At 40.4% G+C, this 22,681-nt stretch overlaps 1 protein-coding gene across 3 annotated transcripts in view; it reads left to right on the forward strand.

Moving 5' to 3' along the window:
• LOC140278665 (adhesion G protein-coupled receptor A1-like) overlaps positions 1-22,681 on the forward strand; it is a 72,174-nt gene that overhangs the window by 38,014 nt on the left and 11,479 nt on the right. For 2 of the 3 annotated variants that reach the window (XM_072373721.1, XM_072373722.1), the window contains exons 3-4: positions 9,474-9,601; positions 12,689-12,812. In XM_072373721.1, the coding sequence (XP_072229822.1) occupies positions 9,474-9,601; positions 12,689-12,812 (252 nt within the window). Of the gene's footprint in view, positions 1-9,387; positions 11,346-12,688; positions 12,813-22,681 lie in introns of those variants that run through there. The other variant, XM_072373723.1, reaches the window with a different exon arrangement.

Raw genomic sequence — 22,681 nt, forward strand, 5'->3', positions numbered from 1 at the left:
ACGCATTTTACCTCGCACCTGTTTCTCTTCAGGAAACAGAAATCAGGAGGGTGACATTGAGCTATTTCCTTTGGACTTTGTGAATACACCACCAGAGTCACCACGAGAGACATCCACAACACAGGCCAGACCAGCCAGGCTCAGAAGAGTGCCTGAATGGACTAAGGTCTTTGTGTGTTGAATAATGTCTGGAAACATCTAAATGCTCTTGATAATGTTCTGATTTCAATGACTACAAATGTAGATGTGACTGATTAATCCTTTGTTCCTTATGCAGGAGTTGAAATGGTAACACATTCATTTTGTGTGTAAATGAGGTAAAGGAAGTCAGAATATAATGCAAGTTAAGCACTTTATGAAAATAATTTACAGACTGTGTCATACATGTCATGTTACAAGTTAGAGCAGGAAAGAAAATATTTTCATTTGAAACGTGAAAGCTATTGTTCAGATAGACAAGATTTGCTTATTAAGGGGGATATATGGTGTTCTGCCTGAATGCTACAGGCACTGTAAGTAAATTCAAAATTAGTCTAATTCATACATACAGTCCCAATTCAAAAACAATTTCCCAGCTAAGGTAACCAACAGATTGCACCGAAACTTTTCTTCAGTCCTATATCTCGTCCTGAGCAAACATGAGGCGACTGGAGAGAAACCAGAAAACCAGACTCAGGAAGGGTGGCCATCCACCTTGACCAGTTGGAGTTTGAGAAGACAGAAAAGGGATGACAACTAACACCATTCAAAGGATACCTTTTGAGACAGGAAAGCGCAAGTTAATAACCACAATAATGCCAAATGTACATAATCATATGAGAAAAAAGAGAGCAGAGTGAGGTTCCACAAGAGAGGGGCCTGATAACTGAAGGCCCTGCCTCCCATTCTACTTTTAGAAACTCTGGGAACCACAAGTAAATCTGCAGTTTCAGAGTGAAGTGCTCTGTTCTCAGATCTTTAAGATATGATGGAGCTTGGTCAGTAAGAGATGAATATGTGAGGAAAAGAATCTTAAATTCTATTCTGAATTTAACAGGGAGCCAATGAAGAGAAGCTAAAACTGGAGAAACATGATCTCCACTGTTAGTTCTCATCAGAACTCTGGCTGCAGCATTTTGGATCAGCTGGAGGCTTTTCAGAGAATATGTGGGACAGCCCAATAAAAAATAATTACAGTAGTCCAATCTTGAAGTAACAAATGCATGACTAGTTTCTCTGCATCACCCTTAGACAGGATGTTCCTGATTTTGGCAATATTACGAAGGTGAAAGAAGGCAGTCCTAGAAACCAGTTTTATATGCGAGTCAAATGATAAATTCTGGTAAAAAATAACTCCAAGGTTCCTCACTGTAGAACTAGAAGCCAAGGAAATACCATCTAGAGTCATCCAGGTCTTTATGTCTTTTAAGACATGCTTGAAGTCTGACCAACCTATTGGTTTCATCTGGTTTCATAGATAAGTACAGCCGAGTATCATCATCAATCAGCAAATTTATGCCATGCTGCCTAATAATGTTACCTAATGGAAGCATGTATGAAGTAAAAAGAATCGGTCCACGAACCCTGAGGAACTCCATGACTTACTCTGGTGTGTAAGGAAGCTTCTTCATTTACAAGAACAAAGTAGAATCTATCAGATAAATATGACTTAAACCAGCCTAATGCAGTTCCTTTAATTGCAATAACATGTTGAAGTCTCTGTAACAGAATGCTGTGATAGATCGTATCAAATGCAACACTGAGACCCAACAGGACAAGCACATACACAAGTCCGCTCTCAGAGGCTAAGAGGAGATCATTGGTAACTTTCACCAGTGCTGTTTCTGTGCTATGATGCACTCTGAATCCTGACTGAAACTCTTCAAACAGATGTTGAGCTGCAATGTTTTTTTCAAGAACTTTAGAAAAAGGGAGATTGGATATAGGTTGATAATTAGCCAACGCTTCTGAATCAAGAGTATGTTTTTAACTAGGAGTTTTATTCTAGGAGTGTCTCAAAGAGTTCTCAAAGGGATCAGCCACAATCTTCCTTGCACACCTCAGAGTCCTCGAGGTGTATAGGTCCGGGAGAAATGGAAGATTGCAGCCAATCACCTTCTCTGCAGACTGAATGACATGCTGCAGTCTGCCCTGGTCCTTGGTGAAGGCAGCAGCGTACCAGACGGTGATGGAAGAGGTGAGGATGGACTCAATGATGGAGGAGTAGAAGTGCACCATCAATGTCCTTGGCAGGTTGAATTTCTTCAGCTGCCGCAGGAAGTACTGGGCTTTCTTGATGCTGATGTTCAGGTCCCACTTGAGGTCCTGGGAGATGATAGTTCCCAGGAAGCGAAAAGACTCCACTGTGTCAATTGTGGCGTCACGGAGGGTGATAGGGGTAGGTGAGGCTGAGTTCTTCCTCAAGGACACAACCATCTCCACTGTCAGTTTACTGCATACAGACCTGTTGGCTCTGTAGGAAAACTGCAGGGATCCAGGAGGTGGGATCGGATTAATGGCTAAATTACAATAAGATTGAGTTCATGTAGACACCTTAATCTGACAAAAAAAACAGATCGGATGGGGTTACTCGCGATCACAAATTATCCAAATGTACACTGAACGTGCATGTAGACGACCGTGGATCGGATCTAGCGTTTTGCGTATGCTCGAGATTTTTGTTCCGCGATCGTCAACTGGAAGTCGAAGGAGACGATATTACTGTTATTGTCACCGCCATCGGAAAGAAATAAACAACGCGATGGAGAATGCGCCGTTGTGCATCACTTTTGAACCATGCTCATTAGAAACTAAATGTAGAGGGACGTAGCTTCATCTTTTTCTTCGTTCGTTTCTCGAATGCCTTAGTTTTGTTGTTGTTGGTGGTGGTGAAGACGTCAACCGGATAGCGATAGTTGAAATGGGTACAGCGCTACCTATCGTACTGCGGTATGGCATGCTTTTTGCCAGTGATTCGATTAATTCACCACCATATATCCAAGGATAATTAGCCTTGCTCAGATAAGGAGCATAACCCAACTATAGCTATAATTGAGTTAATCTCATCATGTAGACCCACTGAGTGAAGCGTTGTGGGGGATGCTTTCAGGGCATCTTCAGGTCTATTGAAGCGACAGTATAACTCGTCCAGGTTGTTGGCTAGGCATTGGTCCTTTATGGAGTGGGGGGTTTTAGACTTCTTTCACCGCTTTGCTAAACTTGGACATCGCCTATGTGACTCTGTCTTTGTCACCACTCCTGAAGGCCTCTTCCTTATCCACCCTTAACCTTCTGAGTTTGGCTGTTGGAAACCCACCTGAGCGGTGAGCCACTATCAGTGGACGATGCTAAATTTTGTCACTCGTGACGCTAACACCTTCTCTCTCCTTCCCTCTCGACCCTGCCTACCAGGAAGACAAGGACGAGCCTTAGGGTCATCTGCTGGCAGCTTTGGTTAATTACAAAAGGAAGTACTGAAATACTCCGACTGTGAAAAAGCTCTACTGGCCACAGTGCGGGCAGTAAAACATTTCTCCAACTATCTTGGAAGCCAAAAGGTCATCATGGAAACTCGCCACCAACTCACCACATTCCTTAACAGCCAACGCATTAGGGATGGGGTGGTTACAAATGCCCGTGTAGCCTCGTGGTTGGTGGTTCTGCAAAGCTTTGACTTAGAAGTCCGCTATTCTCAAGACAAAAAGAGTCCTCTCGGCACCAATCTGGTGCCTCAATCTCAAGAAGCCACTGCTGACCCTTCCCACTCAAACGTCTGAGTAGTGATGCGATCTAAAGCATCCAAAACCTCACCAGACTGAGCATCTAACGATGACTCCATCTCGGTGGAATCCGGTTTCACCGACACTGACCTTATAACCGCCTAGTCTCTTGACCCCACCATCCACAAAATGGTGTTATTTCTATCCAATGACTCTGACAAACAGTCAGATTCTGATTTTCTAACTTTAAAAATCTCTTTGCCACTCGCTCAGATCTGCGGTTGGTCAAAGGTGTCTTGGTTCATGTTTCTGATGCCCTCTCTTCACCAGCGTTCGTGGTACCTCAGAACCATAGGGGGGTGATGCTTGTGCATGCCCACGACCTTCCCACTGACGGACACAAAGGTGTCAAAGCAAAATACAATGCTTTAAAACACGTGGCATACTGGCCACAGATGAAAAAGGATGTAGCCGACTACATCAAAGGATGTCTTGTATGCTGTCAGTTTCAGCCAACAAACCCAATACACCGGGCTCCTTTGCATCTCGTTTCCATGGTCACACCTCCAAATTGATTTTCTGGGACCACTCACCAAATCAACCCGATGCAACAAATACTTCCTCACTGTGACGTGCATTCACCAAATGGGTAGGATGCCTACCAGCTGCAAACGACACAGCTGAAACTACTGCCTACCTGCTCATGAACCATGTTTTCTCAAGGTTCGGCCTTCCAAGTCGCATCAACTGAGACCGAGGGACACACTTCACAGCAGAAGTCATGCGGCAACTGTGGCAAGCTCTGGGTGTGAAAGCAAACTTCCACATCAGTCGCCACCCGCAAGTCTCAGGTCAAGTTGAGCGAGCCAACCGAACCCTGGTGAACATCCTTAAGAAATATGTGGCATCCAACCAACAAGATTGGGATGTAAAATTACAGCTGGTCTTAATGGCCATTAGAGCAACGCCACATGTAGCCACGGGAATTTCCCTTTTCGAAATAATGACAGGCAGGCAAATGACAATGCCACTGCATCTGCTCTACCAACCAGATGAAGCCAGTGTGGCAACAGCATACACAACCCACCTGTACATGAAAGACCCAAGTAAACACCTACAGGCAACCTTTGCTTTCGCTCAGAAACGCCTGGAAAAATCTGTCGAGGGAAGGAAAGCCTACTGCGATCAAAAAGCCTCACATGATGAACTCCAAGTGGGGTAAAAGGTCTGGTATTACACTTTCACCAGACCAAATTAGACCACACGAAAGCCCCAGGGGACCCACTGGGGACAATCAGGTCTTATCAAACCCATAAATGGCGAGAGTAAAAGTCTTCTTAACTAAACCTTCATCGAGCTTCCTCCTAATAAACGCTATTAGTCAAAATATTTAAATCAGAATAGGCGGTACTACAATCAGCTAAAATGAAGTCCATCTTCCTGATCCACCTCTCAGCCTAACAAATGTCACTAAGACACTAACTACAAGTGGGGTTGAACTAGTCAACGTTAACCTTAGTCCAACCAAAATGCAACGTGAAATCATCCCTAATTTACATCACTATGTGCCTGTCTTCCATTAGGATGATGACACTCTGGCTCATGCTTGTGACGATGGGGCTGGCAACTATTCCAAGTTGGACTGAGATGATTGAACCTGGACCAGATTCTGGAATTGTTCAGAAGAAACAACCCGGTATTCTGATCACCGACTGCTGGCTGCATACTCAGAAGGTGTTTGTCTGGTTCAGTCCTGAAGTAGTGTGCGGAAGAAATGCTCCCACCACTGCCAGACTGACTTCTTGGGCCGGCACTTGCTGGAAAAGAGAAATCATAACCCATGCTGAGGTGGATATCACCCACATATTAAAACAGCTACATAAGTTCACCTTCACTTGGGCAGAGCTGAGTGGTGCTAATAACAGAGAGAAGCGATTTATTGGGGGATCCTGGCACCAGCGTCTGCCATTGGCTCCCTTTTCAGTTTGGGGGTGTCTGTCGTCAATGTTGCTGCAATCAAGCGTCACATCAATGAGTTGCAGAGTGAAATTCCTGGTATCCAACAGCAATTAGATAGGCAGCGAGGACAGTTAGGAACAGTAGCCAAAACTGTGGGAGGCACAGTCTTGGTGTTGAACTCCCACAGTGAAACTCTGAAAACGGTCGCAGCAGAAGATACACCGTTGTCGGTCTTAAAGGTTGACTATGCTCACACACTACTGGTGACTATGCTCATGTCTGATCTGACAAGAGATGTTAGTTCTTCTGTAGATAATTTAGCCATGGGCAGAATTCCTCCCTACTTAGTATCACTAGCTTTAGTACAGTACAGAACTCGCCAACCCCTTACAAGCCCATCTAGCTTATACACTGGGCAATGCGGTTCCAATCTATGTTGATACAGAAGCCCGTGAAAGGGCCTTCATCATCAACCTGCCCATAATTACCACCAACAACATCTACCAGCTAAAAGACGTGGTTAATGTTGGAATCTGGCAAGGTGAAACCCACGTTAAAGTGCACACACCAACGGTGGTAGCATATCACGATAGTTCTCCCAACCTATACCTTGCGCCCAATTTGCGAATGTGTACTCTTACAAGGGACATTCATTATCTCTGCCCCAGTAAACCATTTGTGAGAGATGATACCGGGGACCTTTGTGGACTCCAACTTCTCACAAGATTTCCAGTGTCCAACCACTCTCCCACCAAAATATCAAGTTACCACCACGCAAGTGGAGATTGTGGGGAAATCGCTGGTTGGTTAACACTCCAGCGAAAGTAGCTACCGTTAGCTACGATCAGCACGATACGTCCACAAGAATCGAACTACCGAACCACATAATGTGGGTCACAGTCCCTGAAGGCGCAATTCTTCACATAGGGGACCTGGCTCTCTATCACCTTAACACTGATCAATATCATGGCGAAATTGAAATGTCTGATTTCTACTCTAAACGATCTCTGGAACGTGATGCGAACACGGTCACTCAACTCCAATACGAAGGTGTTAAAACCATCGACGTAAGCCCAGTGGAGAACGTGTTGAAAAAATAGTCTCACACAACAAACCGCCCCCTTAAGACTTTGTCCGATGCATGGTCAGGCCCAGATACCGTAATCGCAGCCATGGTTGCCCAAGGCTACCTCCTTACTTTTGGGATAGCTTACCTCTATTTCCGGCGCGCTAAACTCCCCAGGGCCAAATTTACAAGTGGACGGCGTGCCCTAGGAACACGTAAGAAGCTGGATCAGACGCAAAACACCAATGATCTGGTAAATCTTGAGGAGGAGACAGATTTGGGAGAAAGTAGGGTTAGCCAAATCCCCATGGTCCATGAACTGGTGAGTGATTACTAAACTCTATGCCAACCCAAATGAATTAAGAACAAACCTAATAGTAATCATCCTTCATCACCTCCCCTTTTCATCATTTTCCCCTGTTTAGTTACTCACCTTTCATTTAACTTTTATTAATAGCTAGTTAGTAGACTAGGATTATGACTGTAACCACGTTAAGTAATCGTAGTCCCATTTATTATATCATTAGCATTGTGTATGTTAGAGGTACCACGGGTTAACTACTTAGAATTACCAAACCACAACCATCATGGAGAAGACCTCAGTCTCTGAACCTCGACCTACTGGGATTATTCCTCTGTGAGTCGGATCTCCATTTTCAATGCATGTACCATCAGAATACCCAAAACACCAAAAACATTAATGGAATAATATCATTATCACTTAAATCATCACTAACATTATTATTATAACTACAATTAGCCCAAAACCCCTTGAAGCATAATTGACAATTTCAATCTTTACACAAACACCATAAGAACCTTTCAATACATTAAATTTATACAAGTAAATAATATAAGTAAAAATGAATAATCAAATAAATAAAATATGCAAGTACACCCACATAAACACACACACACAAATCCATAAATGTAGGGCAAGCATGATGGATGGTTGCCATTACTACTACATAGTAGCAGTGTTAGCAGAAATACAGCATTTGTAGAAGCTTATGTATGGGTGTTTCTTTTAATGTTCTCATATTTATTAATGATAATAATATAATTTAGATAATTATTGCTTTTATTGTCACTTTCAATAATTTACTTGAACCAAAGAGATTTGGTTTAAGTAGTATTCATATTTGTTATTATCATGATTATTTCTGTTATTTGCATTTTTGTTTGTTTTTCTTTTCTTTTGTCAGTATTTTGTAAAATCATTTTCTCTTGCCCCCTTATTATCATGTGTGTTATTGTCACTTTTCACAAATGAGGAAATAGAAAAAAAATTAATTATTCTAATAATCATGGCTCACTATACTGTATCCCTTATGACATCACAGTAAGTTGTTTATAGTGATCTACGTCAGGGATACGTGAGGTCAGACATAGCAGTGGACGTAAACCCCCGTTCCATGAATGAAGAGCGGACGTAACCGCCCGCCCGGTTTCTTAATGTCTGGGGGATTGAGGGTGCGTCAACCCGATTGGGACATAGAAGGGAGTGCCGCTGATCGTTTAGTTTGGGAGCCGCTAATCTATGTTATAAAAGTTATTTTTAGTGACAGTCACATCAACAATGATCAGGTTATTACTTTGGCACAAAGAACACGGTCCCTTTACAAATAATAGTAATAAGGAGTCTGCTACATCAATCCGTTGCTTTGCATCCCCCGACTGATTGTCTGATGGCCTACGCCGAACAGCTCCGCTATTTCCTTTATTTTTAAACCATTTAATAAATAGCTTTCAATAGACTCGAACAGATGTGATGGTTGGTCGTCCTCGTCCCATTTGAGGCTCCACAGCATCCAGCCATTCCAGGACTGAACAGAGGTTTACTATGGCAACCTCATTAATGTGTAAATCTGTGAGTATGCAGCCAAGCTCTCTGACTTGTTCTACTCGGCCACGGGCATCAGACCCAGATACATTATTAGATTCTACCAGCTCAGCTAATTCTAACAGTGTTTGCACAATTTGAGGGAGCGCCATGATCTGTGATGCGTCTTCTTAAGACCCGGCAATTCAATCAATTTTCCGCCACATTTGCAATGTAATGCAATGCAGATGTGCACACCGCCCCCTACTGAACAAGATGGGTAACTCGGTCAGCAGGAAGGTGAAGAAGAGCTGACGTCACTCTGCTGCGCCGCTCAGATTGCTTTTTCGTATTCGAATCATGGGCAGGACTTTGCGGGCAGACCATGAAAACGAAAAAGCAATAATGTGCAGTCTTGAAGAAGAAAATGGAAATGGAATGATTGATTACTAATTTTATTTATGAGTCCAATAATGCAGCCACATTCTTAAAATGAAAAAGCATTTCTGCAAATGCATTTTAATTTTCAAATTTTACATTTCAAATTGAATTTTGGTATCTATTTGCTGGGGCATATTTTGAAAATTAAATCTCAAATGTCTATTTCTTTTTAATTTTAATTAAGTGAAAGATTGAGCACTCTTGAAGATGAAAATTAAAATGCAAATAGGATGATTGATTACTAATTTCATTTATGAGTCAAATAATGTGGCCACATTCTTGAAAAATGTGAAAAAGCATTTCTGCAAATGCATTTTAATTTGAATTATGGTTACAATTCGCTTCAATACTTTATTCCTAGAAATGTAATACTTAAGTTGATAGTTATTGTCTTCTTTTTGTCCTGCTTGCACCATGAAAAAAAACAATAATTTAAAGCAGTTATTTTTGGTCAAAATGACAACTGTAAGTTTCCCTAATTTTACAGGATCTAAAGAGAGTACTGTTCTTCCCTCCATACCCTGGGGATTACCTACATCCAGTGGTGTATGCCTGCACTGCAGTCATGCTCCTCTGTCTGCTCATCTCCATCATGACTTATATTGTTCACCACAGGTGAGAGAAAGATAATTTTTTTGCTTCAAACTACTTTTCCAAACTTTTTTCCAGTTCAGGACAATCTTTTTACCATTAGCATTCTACGTAAACACGACAAGTGAATCTAATTTTGGTGTAGTGAATTTCTCTTGCGAACAGGGTATCAAAAGTTACATCAGCCTTTGCCCAATCACAATTATTTCACTTCACCCTACCACTTAACACTACATCTTTGTTTAACATGGGTAAGGTCCCCCTTTTAGAGACCAAGAAGTAATGTTCATGTAGCTGTTTGGTTTGCTAGATAACTACTGCCTGATCCCAAAAAGAAAAGGGGCATCTTGCTACTGTGTGAAAGACAAGAATGAATGAAGCAAACTCACAGGGTGACTAGAAAGGCTTACAGTTTATGATGAAGGATTCCAGGTCAGGAGAACAATGCTGCTGGATCACTGTGACGTTCTTGCACCAACGATAGGGCAAAGGAGAGAAATTGGGATTGAGCTTTAATGACCTCTACAGAGGAAGCTCATTTTGATCACTTGTAATGTGTTTTTTCCTCTTTCACTACCCTAGCTCTTGAACATAGGTGAGCATAAGAATCTAGTTGTAAAATTACTTCAATTATTTTTATTTATATTGCACATGTTAATGAGAAAATAGAAATTCAGGATACTTTATTTTGCCAGAAAGAGATACAACAACAAACAATAAGCACTGGTCATCCCTGCTGCAACACTTTATTTTTTCATTCCTCATGCTGTAATAAACTTCCTCATTGTTTCCTCAACATATTCATTGTTTAAAAATTGTCGTTGACTCAATAATTGAATAACTCTTTGTAAAACACAATTTCATAGTTCAATGTTTCAATGTTGGGGAACATGTAAGCTTACCATTTCTAAGAGAGATTGTTCTTGATTTTTGACATTGGTTAAATATTTTGTTGCATATAATTATCCTTTCTATGTCACAGTATCAAGTTTTGCATTTTCAGGAAGTGGACACTGCAGAGATGGCATTTGGAATGTGTGGGACCTCAATCCCCCTTTTTACTGGATTGGATCCATAGTCACCTTCCGCTCTTGGCTATAGACTGTAATTACTGACTGTAATTACCGACCCCAGAGTCAGGAGAGGAAAACTTTTAATTCAAACAAAGTTTATTTGTGGAGAAAACTCTTTCAGAGAGAAACCTGGCCTGGTGAGCAGAGAAGTCGGCCAGCTGGATCGGAACAAAAACTGTGGTATTCCAAGAACTGAAAATAATCCACAGAAACACTAAAAGTCAAGGTCCAGGGTTATTAACCAAACATGCGTAATAGAAACATTAACACACTAGCGAAGAATGGCAGAGTAGACCAGGTATTTAAGCTAATGGGGCAATCATGGGAAGATGGAACACAGGTGAGTCAAGGACCAGGTGTCACAGCAGTGGCTGTGACAGTAATTTAAATTTCTAACCTGTAACAGGTTAGTACAGTTAACTGCATTTAAATATCTGTTTAGGGGCTTGGCTCTGACAAACCAACTAGCTTAAGCACTGCTTTCACAGCATTGCACAGAAATCTGTGTGAATGTGCAAGTCATATTAAGTCAATCAAAATAACACATTTTTATGATATTCAGTACTAATGTCACTCACCTTTTACTTCCAGAGCCCCTTCAGGAAATGTTCACACCTCATCTGTTGCCCTTTACAAACATTGTGACAAGGCCCAGAGGATCACAGGACACAGATGCAGGGAGATTTCAGAACAAGGTGTTTATTAATTGTGACACAGGAGATTTACCTGAACAGAGCAAACCAACAGGCTGTTAAACTCCTGATGCGCTCTCCTCGATAACTATATTCGAGGAGAGTGCGGCTATGAAAATTACTAAACAAAGCTCTCTCCACTCTAGGAGGAAAACAGAAAGGCTATTAAAGATTACAAATTAACTCTCGCTCTCCTGGTGAGGCAGACATAAACAAAGAAGTTATTAAATCAACGCGCAACAGAACGCGCAACAGAAAATCTCTCCAAAAACGGAGGGACGAAAATCAGGCTATGAAAAACTATGTCAGCTAGAACTAAAGCTATGGCAAAAAGTTTTACAAACAAAAAGGCTCTGCAGGAGGGTGACTCGACCACAGGCACTAGGATTCAAGGCTTGGCAGTTTACGAGGGATTCAAGGCGCGAGGGTGAAGAACTGAAAAGTTGCGACACACTGGCAGAGGACAGAGGGAAACGCAGACTATTTGAACACATGAGGGAGCATGGGGAACAGGTGGAAACACTTTGGAATCAGGGAAGACAATTAGACATCTGACACAAGAGGAAGGGCAAGGTACCTGAAACGAGAGGGGAAGTTAATATTTCAAAATAAAACAGGAAATGACGAGACCAAAAGACTTCAGAATAAAACACATCACAGGTTCCTGACACATTGTATCTGTGGTGTCATGTAAACACCTTGTTTCTTAACTGTTAAGATTATTGTTATCGATAGCTAAAAAGTTAACAGGTTGATTCCTTGCTGGTTGAAACTGAATCATACTTTATAAATCCCTAAAGGGAAAACATACTGTTGTAATATAAATAAACAAGTAATAACCACATTATTAACAACAGTTGCAGAGATCTGTTGCTTTGGGCAGAAATGACAAAGTTAGGAAAACTTTGTTACTGCGGAGCTTAAAAAATACTCTGACTGCACACACTCCATTGTGTAATCACAATGTTACTCTGCGCTGTGTATACATATATATATATATATATATATATATAAGCCTTATTAGTAAAATAAAAGTGGAGCTTCTCATCTCAAACCCTACATTGAGCTGATTTCAGAGGGGACTATATGCTGAAGACGTTTTTCCATTCCACTTTTTTAAACCGTAGGAACCATAGGTAAGCGTGTAGTCTGAGAGCGAAGTACTCCTTTGGGAGTATGGAACTATGACATCTTTAAGATTTTATTAATGTAGGTAATTATAAGCGTTGTATTTTGTGCAGCCATGTGAAAAAACATCTGCTTTTTTGTTGTTGAACCAGCAGTGAATGAAACTTAAATATGGTGCTGTCCATCTTTATTATTCTGACTTTGTTCATTGTTTTCAGTGTGATCCGGATTAGCAGAAATGGCTGGCACACCCTCCTCAACTTCCTCTTTCATACAGGACTGACGTTTGGAGTTTTTGCTGGAGGCATCAATCAGATCAACTTCCCTTTGGTTTGTCAAATTGTAAGTGTCTTGACCTGCTTTTTTTGAGGTGACATTTTATATACAAATTTTTGTCATTTTCTGCGCAAAATCAAGTTCTTAATAGAGTTAAAAGCCAAAGTGGTTGTTCAAGCAGCTTTAGACAATCCTTAGGCAAATGGCAAACAGGTATTTAAGATCCTCTTGAAACAGATATTAAGATGTATAATTTAGTCTGCTTTGAAAAATCTATAATGTAATTTATTTTCTAGAATAAAAAGTAGAATTGAATGCTCAAAAATTGTCACAAATCATAGATTTACTTCCACTTGCTAAAATGACTTTTAAATAGAATAAAATTGAATGACACTAATCCCAAACTGAGAAATTAAATTGTTACAGTGTAAATTTACATAATCGTCAATAGTCATCAGTCATTTTGTAGGGCTATTGCTGTGGGCATAAATTACTACCATGTTCTTTATTGCAGTAAAGTTGAAAAAGCCTGTGACTGAACGTGCTGCGTTGTTTAATAACTGTGTTGTTAATAACAGTGGTTCTCAAATGGGAGTATGTGCACCCCTAGGGTATGTGAAAGCACTCCGGGGGGTACTTAAAAACTTGAAAAAAACAAAACACTTTAAGAAATATCATCCATGTAGAAATCCTTTGAAAATAGTTAATTAGTAATAGTTTAAGATATGACAGTAAGTTTGTAATCAATTTCATCATCCTAAAATAAATGGAGTCTTTCCCGTGGTTTGACCCATCTGGGCATGTGTCACATTGTATCACCTGTCAATTACTGCTGTCTTGAAAACTAAAACAATAGAGTAATGGTTGAAGCATAGCAGCAATACTGCTGAAAACAAGGAGGGGTAAATGCCAATGAAGGCAAAACCAAAGCCAGCCAAAATTACATTAGTAGATGTAAGATCAGTACATCAGAGTACAGTAGAATTTGTTTTACTGGGATTTAAGTCCACCAGTTACAACTCACACAAGGCATTGTGTTTTTTCTGTAGGGAGAAATTAGCCAACAGTAGCATGACACCAGCCCATCTTCAATGGCATCGCAAGACAAAACATGCCATGTCATGTTGGTAAGCCATCTGACTTTTTAAGAGAAAACTTTCTGAATTCAAGACACGATGCAGCCACTCCCAAAGCCCTGGAGACCTTATAAGCAGTGTCTTTAATTGTAGCAAAAGCTAAAAAATAATTTGCTGTAGCTGAAGATCTGCTCCTTCCTTACTTGTTGTGCTGGCTGAGACCATGTTGGACTCAAATGCAGTTGAGAAACTAAAGACTGTGCCGTTGTCAAATTACTCTGCAGCGACTCTTTTTTTCACTCCAGCTGGAGGAATCCACAGATGTATGGGGAAACTTGTTGGGAACTTGTTCCTTTTGTGAAATATGTCGATACTGACAACATTTGCAAAACTTTGGAGAGGAAAACGATAGGAGAGGACATTTTTTATGTTTTCAACGCCTTCTTCTATGAAAATGGCCTGAGCTGGAAATCCTGCGGCAGCATCTGCATGGACGCAGCCGCATCAATGACAGCTAGCGCCAGAAGACTCATGACACGCATTAAAAAAACTCAGAAGTGAAATGGACTCATTTATTTTAGTGTTATGTCATACACATGGAGGCACTGGCATCCAAGAAAATGAGCCTTGAGTCCATGACATTTTAAATGACTGCTTCAAAGTGATCAACTTCATAACGTCAACGACATTTAATGCACACCTTTTTTGCCGCCTCTATGAATATGGGAGTTGAACACAACTACTGCTGCACACAGAAGTGTGCTGGCTCTCTTGAGAGAGGATACTCAACTGGCTGCCACCTTGTTGGAGGACACAAACTGGCTGACAAAGCTGTGCTATCTGGCAGATCCATTCAGCAAATTGAATGATCTGAATATGGCTCTACAGGGCAAGGGCACCAGCATTTCAACAAGGTGAGTGGCATCCTGGAGAAAGCAGAGCTGTGGTGAAGTGATTGTGCATAGGAGGATATTACCTGGTCTCCTCAGGTGGATGATTTTCTCTCAAGTAAGGATGTGGACAGGGCTCCAGTCAAGTTGGTCATAGTGGGACATTTGACCTTTTTGATTCAAGACTTTGATTACTACTTTCCTGATATAGAGGAGAATTCTGAACATCTGGATTGGATTGCTCCCAAATTAAACAGAATCAAGCTACCTCACTTCTCAGTAAAAACTGTTGGACGTGTCATCTGACCGTGGCCTCCAGATTAAGTTTTCCACATCCACACTCACACAGTTTGGGTGTATGTGAAGGAGGAGCACCTTGACCTGGGACAGAAAGCTTTGTAGCAGCTACTACCCTTTTCCTCCTCGTATTTATGTGACGCCTCCTTCTCTACAATGACCAATCTAAAGAAAGCAAACAAACAGACTGTGCCTGGAGAAGAGCTTGATCACAGCAGTTTCCTCCCTGCCACCAAGATGCACAAAGATCATCAGTAAAGTACAAGGCCAAGTTTCTTACTTAAATGTAAATGCAAAAGCATGCAGTTCAATGCAACAATGCAATATGTAGAGTTGGTTCGTAACGTTAAGATGTTAGTCTTCTTTTTGAAAAGGGATCATCATTAGTTTTATGGTGGGAGTATAATGCCATGTGGTGCTCTATTTCAGCTAGCCAACACAAGTCTTCAGTGTCACAAACTATGGTCTTTTTTTGTAGGTAGTTGGTATTCCAGGTGATTGTAGAGATATCCGGCTGTAGTTTTTGGAACTTCTCACACAGCAGTGTAGGTAAGCTGAATTGTGTAAAAAGCATCCGAAAAAACACAATCCTCACAATGCTGCCTGATAAGCGTGAGTTCACTGAAAAATATAGACAGTGGCATCTTGAACCCCAACCCCAGGACTTTGATGATATCGGATGTTAGGGCAACTGGTTTATAGTCAGTAATGGGGGATTTTTTTTAGGGAGATGATATCAGAGGACGTCAAAGATGTCTTTGATAGCACTGGAACTTTCTCCTTGGTCAGGATAAGGTTGAAGAGGTGCTGTATTATCCTACATAGCTGTTTTGCACAGGCCTTTAGGACCATGGGGCTGACACCATCTGGACTTGCAGCCTTGTTCTGGCTCAGTCTCTCCAGCTACTTCTTCACCTAACTGCTGGAGGCAGACGACAGGAGGGGAGGCAGAGGACATCTCAGTGTGTCCTGCTGTGGGGGAGATGTCAGTTAGGCTGTGTTAAGATTATTTAGAAGATCAATGTAAAAATAACCTCATGTTAAATTTAACTGACACGAGAGCAACACAGTTGAACTGATGGGAACTTAAACAAAACACTTACTGCTGGGGGACTACTTCTTACGAGTAAATATAGCTTGAGTAATAGTGAAATGCCTACTTCCGTCCATACAGCAAATAAACTGAACCATACAGACACTGTGCTGTAGTTCTACATGTTTTAGTGTTTAGTGCCTGTATTACTGAATGTTTAGTATTTATACCAAGTATACTAAACATACAATTTAATGCAAGCAGTTTTTTTAAGGCTTTATAGACAGCTATACACAGAATGAAATCCTAAATAATTCTATTTAGGGACCCTATTTCCAGAAAAAATGGGAATTTTTTTTACATGCAATGAATACTTGATTCAATTAGTTTGAGTCTTTATTCTCAAGCACTCTAATCAAAATACTCAAATTAGTTGTTTGTTCATCCTTTCAAATATACAATATAGTTATATGCAAATATAGCATTCTCTAAACTAATGCTCCTTGACTAGACAAGAATGAAACTAACTAAAGTGTTTCCTTTAACAAGCCTCAAAGTCCTCTGTCAGTAACATAACAACACTTCACTAAAATTGTTTTGTTACCTCTTGGTTGGGTTGAAGTTAGTGATGGGAATTTGACTTCCACTTCTAGCTGTTGTAATTAAGCCAAAAACCTATTGACAGTAATCATACTAAACATGATATATTCTTTTAATCCAACAGTTTGGTACAGTTTTAGTATAAAAACATGAATGTAAAAACATAGCGCGTCATTACATGTGTGTACTGAAAGATTTATTTACTACAAATTAACTTACAAATTTGAAGAGGCTGAGCTTGGCCACATACAATCCAAGAAATACTGGGCATCCATCTCCGTTTGCAAGAGTATATTATGTAATATCTGTTCCAACCCTTGATTGACTTTGTGGCTTTTTGCTTTGCGGTAAGATGTATTGCATCACTTCCTGCTGCCTTGTGTGTGTAATGTGACATTTCTTGCTCATCTTGAACTACGAATAATCACCTTATTTCTCCCTATAATTGACACCTCTTGCAGAGTTAACGCTATCACATACATGTTATATTCTAACGCTCACTCTTACAGATCTTTAGTCTTTATTTTTCACTTTTTAGCGGTGTGTTGGGTTCTCTAGCTTAGCATGGCTACCAGGTCTCTTCCTCCATCTCCTGCTTTCACCTGCTCTGTGTGTCAGATGTTTAGTTACTCCTCTTCCTCCTTTAGCGATGATGGTACATGTAAAAAAATTTGTATTCTTGTAGTTTTGGAGGAGAGGTTATCTGAATTGGAAGCTGGGCTCTGCACTGTTGAAAACCACCCGATAGCGAGCCAAGCCCCTTTAGCCAGTGCTGAGTCAACTAGCCTAGCAAGCTGTATTAGTCGTTCCCTAGCAGATCCCAAGCAGCCGGGACCTCAAAATGGCTGGGTGTCTGTCAGGAAAAGGAATCATAGTCCTAAAGTCAAGATTCACCATCAATCTGTCCACGTTTCAAATAGATTTTCCCCCACTCAGCGACATACCCACTGAGGACAAAACCCTGGTAATTGGTAGCTCTATACCCCCCCCCCAATCAAAAAACACAAAAGGAGCAAATCCTCTTGTGCAAACAAAATTTAAAACAAAAACTTTAACTGAACAAAAACATCAAACTAATAAATGTGGTTTGCTGAATATTAGATCTCTCCTTTCAAAGTCTCTGTTAATGAATGATTTGATTTGTGGTCATCATATTGATATATTTTGTCTTACAGAAACCTGGTTGTATCAGGAGGACTATTTAAATGTTCATGTTCCTCGGACCACAGGCAGAGGAGGAGGAGTGGCAGCTATCTTCAGATCAGGGTTAATAATCAGTCCGAGACCCAAGATTAGTTTTAGCTCTTTTGAATCTCTGATTCTCAGTTTTTCCCACCCAAAGTGGAAATCACAAAAACCTCTTGTGTTTGTTGTTGTGCATCGTCCACCTGGCCCTTATTCTGAGTTTCTGTCTGAATTCTAAGAGTTTTTATCCCAGTTAGTGCTGAGTTTCATGTAGATGTATTCATGTATTCATGTAGATGTTGAAAATGACAGCCTAAATATTAACTTTAATTCTATATTAGACTCAAAGTCGTTCACAGACCTACTCACTGCCTTAATCATACCCTTGACCTTGTGCTTACTTATGGCATTGAGAGTGAACAGTTAACAGTGTTCCCTCAAAATTCTGTCTTTTGACTTTTTCAACTTTTGAATTTACATTACTTGACTTCTTCTCAGAAGAATTTTACATATAGAAGGTGTCTATCAGAGAATGCTGTAACCAGTTTTAAAGAGTTGATTTCATCATCCTTTTCTTCACTGCCATGTGCAGATATGACAGAGGACGGCTACCTAAATTTTACTCCAGTAGAACTTGACTCTCTTGTTGACAGCACTATAGTTGTAATGCGTACAGCACTGGACAATGTTGCCCCTCTGAAAAGGAAGGTCATCAGTCAGAAGAGGTTGGCTTCTTGGTATAATTCACAGCTGCGTGCGTTAAAGCAGACTGCAAGAAAGCTGGAGAGACCTTCCTCTAATTTAGAAGAGTCTCAATTAGTCTGGAAAGACAGCTTAATAACGTATAAGAAAGACCTTCATAAAGCTAGTACTGCTTATTATTCATAATTGGTAGAAGAGAATAAGAATAATCCCAGGTTTCTTTTCAGCACTGTTGCCAGGCTGACAAAGAGTCTGAGCTCTGTTGAGCCATGTATTCCTTTAACTCTCAGCAGTAATTATTTCATGAGATTCTTTATCAATAAAATTGATTATATCAGAGACAAGATTAATGGAATCCTTCCCACTATTATGACTGATGTATCATCAAGTGCAGCAGCTTTAGAAGTATCTGTAGAACCTGATTTGTATTTAGACTGTTTCTGCCCAGTTGATCTCTCTGAGCTAACCAACAGCAATAGTCTCTTCTAAACCATCAACTTGTATTTTAGACCCAATCCCAACCAGACTGTTCAAGGAGGTTTTCCCCTTAATTGACACTTCCATATTGGATTTGATCAATCTGTCTTTGTTAACAGGATACCTGTTAACAAGGTACCTCAGACTTTTAAGATTGCTGTAATTAAACCTTTACTTAAAAAACCTAGTCTTGATTCAGAAGTGTTGGCTAATTATAAACCTATATTCAATCTCCCTTTTTTGAAAGTTCTTGAAAAAATTGTTGCAGCTCAACTTTATGATCACTTACATAGAAATAATCTGTTTGAAGAGTTTCAGTCAGGATTCAGAGTACATCATAGTACAGAAACAGCACTGGGATCTCCTCTTAGCCGCTGATAGCGGACTTGTTTCTGTGCTTGTCCTGTTGGATCTCAGTGCTGCATTTGATACGATCGATCACAGCATTCTGTTACAGAGACTTGAATGTCTTATTGGGATTAAAGGAAATGCATTAGGCTGGCTTAAGTCATATTTATCTGACAGATTCCAGTTTGTTCTTGTAAATAAAGAATCTTCCTCACACACTTACTCTGGTAAGTCATGGAGTTCCTCAAGGTTCTGTGCTTGGACCAATTCTTGGACAAACTGTCTGCTTCTAAATTCAGACAAAACTCAAGTTGTTCTCTTTGGACCTGATTGATTCAGGGAGAAATTGTCTAGTAATATACTCCAGATGGTATTTCCTTGGCTTCTATTTCTACAGTGAGGAACCTTGGAGTTATTTTTGACCAGAATTTATCATTTGATGCACACATAAAACTGGTTTCTAAGGACTGCCTTCTTTCACCTTCGTAATATTGCCAAAATCAGGAACATCCTGTCTCAGGGTGATACAGAGAAACTAGTCCATGCATTTGTTACTTCAAGATTGGACTACTGTAATTCTTTATTATTGAGCTGTCCCACATATTCTCTGAAAAGCCTCCAGCTGATCCGAAATGCTGCAGCCAGAGTTCTGATGAGAACTAACAGGAGAGATCATGTTTCTCCAGTTTTAGCTTCTCTTCATTGGCTCCCTGTTAAATTCAGAATAGAATTTAAGATTATTTTCCTCACATATTCAGCTCTTACTGACCAAGCTCCATCATATCTTAAAGATCTTATTGTGAGATATTTTCCTAACAGACCACTTCGCTCCCAAACTGCAGGTTTACTTGTTGTTCCCAGAGTTTCTAAAAGTAGAATGGGAGGCAGAGCCTTCAGTTATCAGGCCCCTCTCTTGTGGAATAAGCTGCCAGTAAATGTCCAGGAAGCAGACACCCTTTCCACTTTTAAGATTAGGCTTAAAACTCCTTTTTGATAAAGCTTATAGTTAGGGATGGCTCAGGTGATCCTGAAACATCCCATAGTTAAGCTGCTATAGGCTTAGACTGCTGGGGGACCTCATCTGTCACACCTTTCCTCACTTTTCTCTCATTTTCCCTTGTTTAATTTCTCAAATGATATTACGTACATGTGACATTATTGTGGTTATTAACTTGTGTTTCCCTGTTCCAACAGGTATCCTTTGAATGGTGTTATGGTGTTTTCCCCCCTCTTTTCTGTCTTCTCAAACCCCAGCTGGTCAAGGCGGATGGCCACCCTTCCTGAGTCTGGTTCTTCCAGAGGTTTCTTCCTGTTAAAAGGGAGTTGTTCCTTTCCACAGTTGCCACAGGCACGCTCAGGACGGGAGATTGGACTGAAGAAGTTTCGGTGCAATCTGTTGGTTTCCTTAGCTAGGATATAGTTTTTGAATTGGCTCTATATGAATTAATTGAAATTTTTATTAATTAATCGGATTTCATTGGATTGTGATTACAATGAATTGAATTCCAATTGGCTTGAATAGGACTATATTATTTAAGTGCCTTAACATGACAATTGGGGTAATTTGGCGCTATATAACTGTTTGAATTAAATTGAATTTCACAAAATTATACACTGTTTTATTTACCTATTGTAAGCTTAAGTTACAAATCTTTGAATTAGTAGACTAAAGTTAACTGCCACAATCAAGTTTTGTTGAACAGAAAAATTATTTGTTTGAGAAAGCCCTCATCAGGACAGGTAGATCTATATACATACATATATCTACAGCCTAATCGGTACTATGCTCATTGCTCATTACGTGAGGAGAAAGAGTTTGTCTGAGGTCTGCATTTTGTAGCAACAGTTTGTTTATTTAATATTTCCTCCCATACATTCCTGTAAATGGCAGAAAGTGCATTACTGATGAACTGCCACAAAAACACACACACACACCCATATACCTTCATGTCTGTTATCCATATCAGTCTTGGACATTTGTTAAACTGCAAAATCTGAAGTCTGCATGAGAAGCAGCAGCCGCTGACCCTGCTCTGTCATTTTATGTGGTCTATAACTTCATGGCTGAGTTGCTGTCGTTCCCATTCGCTTTCACTTTGTTATATTACCACTGACATTTGACTGTGGAATAGTATCAAGGAAATTTCACGACTGGACTTGATTAGTCTTTGAATGCAATCGTGGATCCTTTTTGCCTACATGGACAAACATCCCATTGGGTTATTTTTTTGGAGAGTCTCTTTATTTAATGTGCACATTATATAAAGTACAAAGATTTTTTTCCACTTCTTTTTATTTAGAAAATATAAACATATCCAGAATGTAATCAAAGCAACATGATTTTAAAAAAAGAAAAGAGGCATGTTTATCATTGTGCTACATCACGCTTCATTTTAATTACACTTATTACCCACAAAGGAACTGATAATATTAATCTTTTAGAAAATTAACCTTTGTCCATCCATCCATTTTCTATACCGTCAATCCGTCGGTTGGGTAGCGGGTGGGCTGGAGCCTATCCCAGCAGTCATTGGGCGAAAAGCGGGGTACACTCGGGACAGGTCGCCAGTCCATCACAGGGCCACATAGAGACAAACGAGATAAACAACCATGCATGCGCACACTCACTCCTACGGACAATTTAGAGTCACCAATTAACCTGACATGCATGTTTTTGGATGGTGGGAGGAAGCCAGAGAACCCACGCATACACGGGGAGAACATGCAAACTCCACACAAAAAGGCCCCAGGCTAACCTTTGTCCATTCTTGCTAAATAGTTTCAACTGCTCAACAGTCTGTGGTTGTCTGGCTGCTCTCCTCCTCATGTTGCACCATCTATTTTCAATAGGGGTGTAAGAATGGTTATACAGACGATATGGTTGGACGATACAGCAAAAGAATACTTAAGCAGGATTGTTGCATGTCACAGAAGAGATCTTTTATTGTCACATCTCCAGCACCTGACAAACCTCCTCCACATCAACCAGCAACCACCCAATGATGACAAAAATGGCCCCTTATATATAGTGTCTAGCCAAATTGAATGAGGAAGAATCCATTTACCGTTCTGACATACTCACATTCCCCATAACGCACGTTTCTCTTTTTCAGTTCACATACTGCTATATACATATCAATATTAACAAATACAAACTATCCCAGTACATTACAATAATGAAATGCACCTTCTCCCAATACCCTGCACTAACTACCATTTGGAACTATAAAAATAGTGCCTGCTTCCTGGGGAAGCCTTTTGCCAGAACACCCAAAGAGACTGGTAAGTACCACTTCACACACACACTTTACGATTCCCAATGCACTG

The sequence above is a fragment of the Leuresthes tenuis genome, unplaced genomic scaffold (genome assembly GCF_036924035.1).
Source record: "Leuresthes tenuis unplaced genomic scaffold, fLeuTen1.0.hap1 SCAF_20, whole genome shotgun sequence".
Taxonomy (NCBI): domain Eukaryota; kingdom Metazoa; phylum Chordata; class Actinopteri; order Atheriniformes; family Atherinopsidae; genus Leuresthes; species Leuresthes tenuis.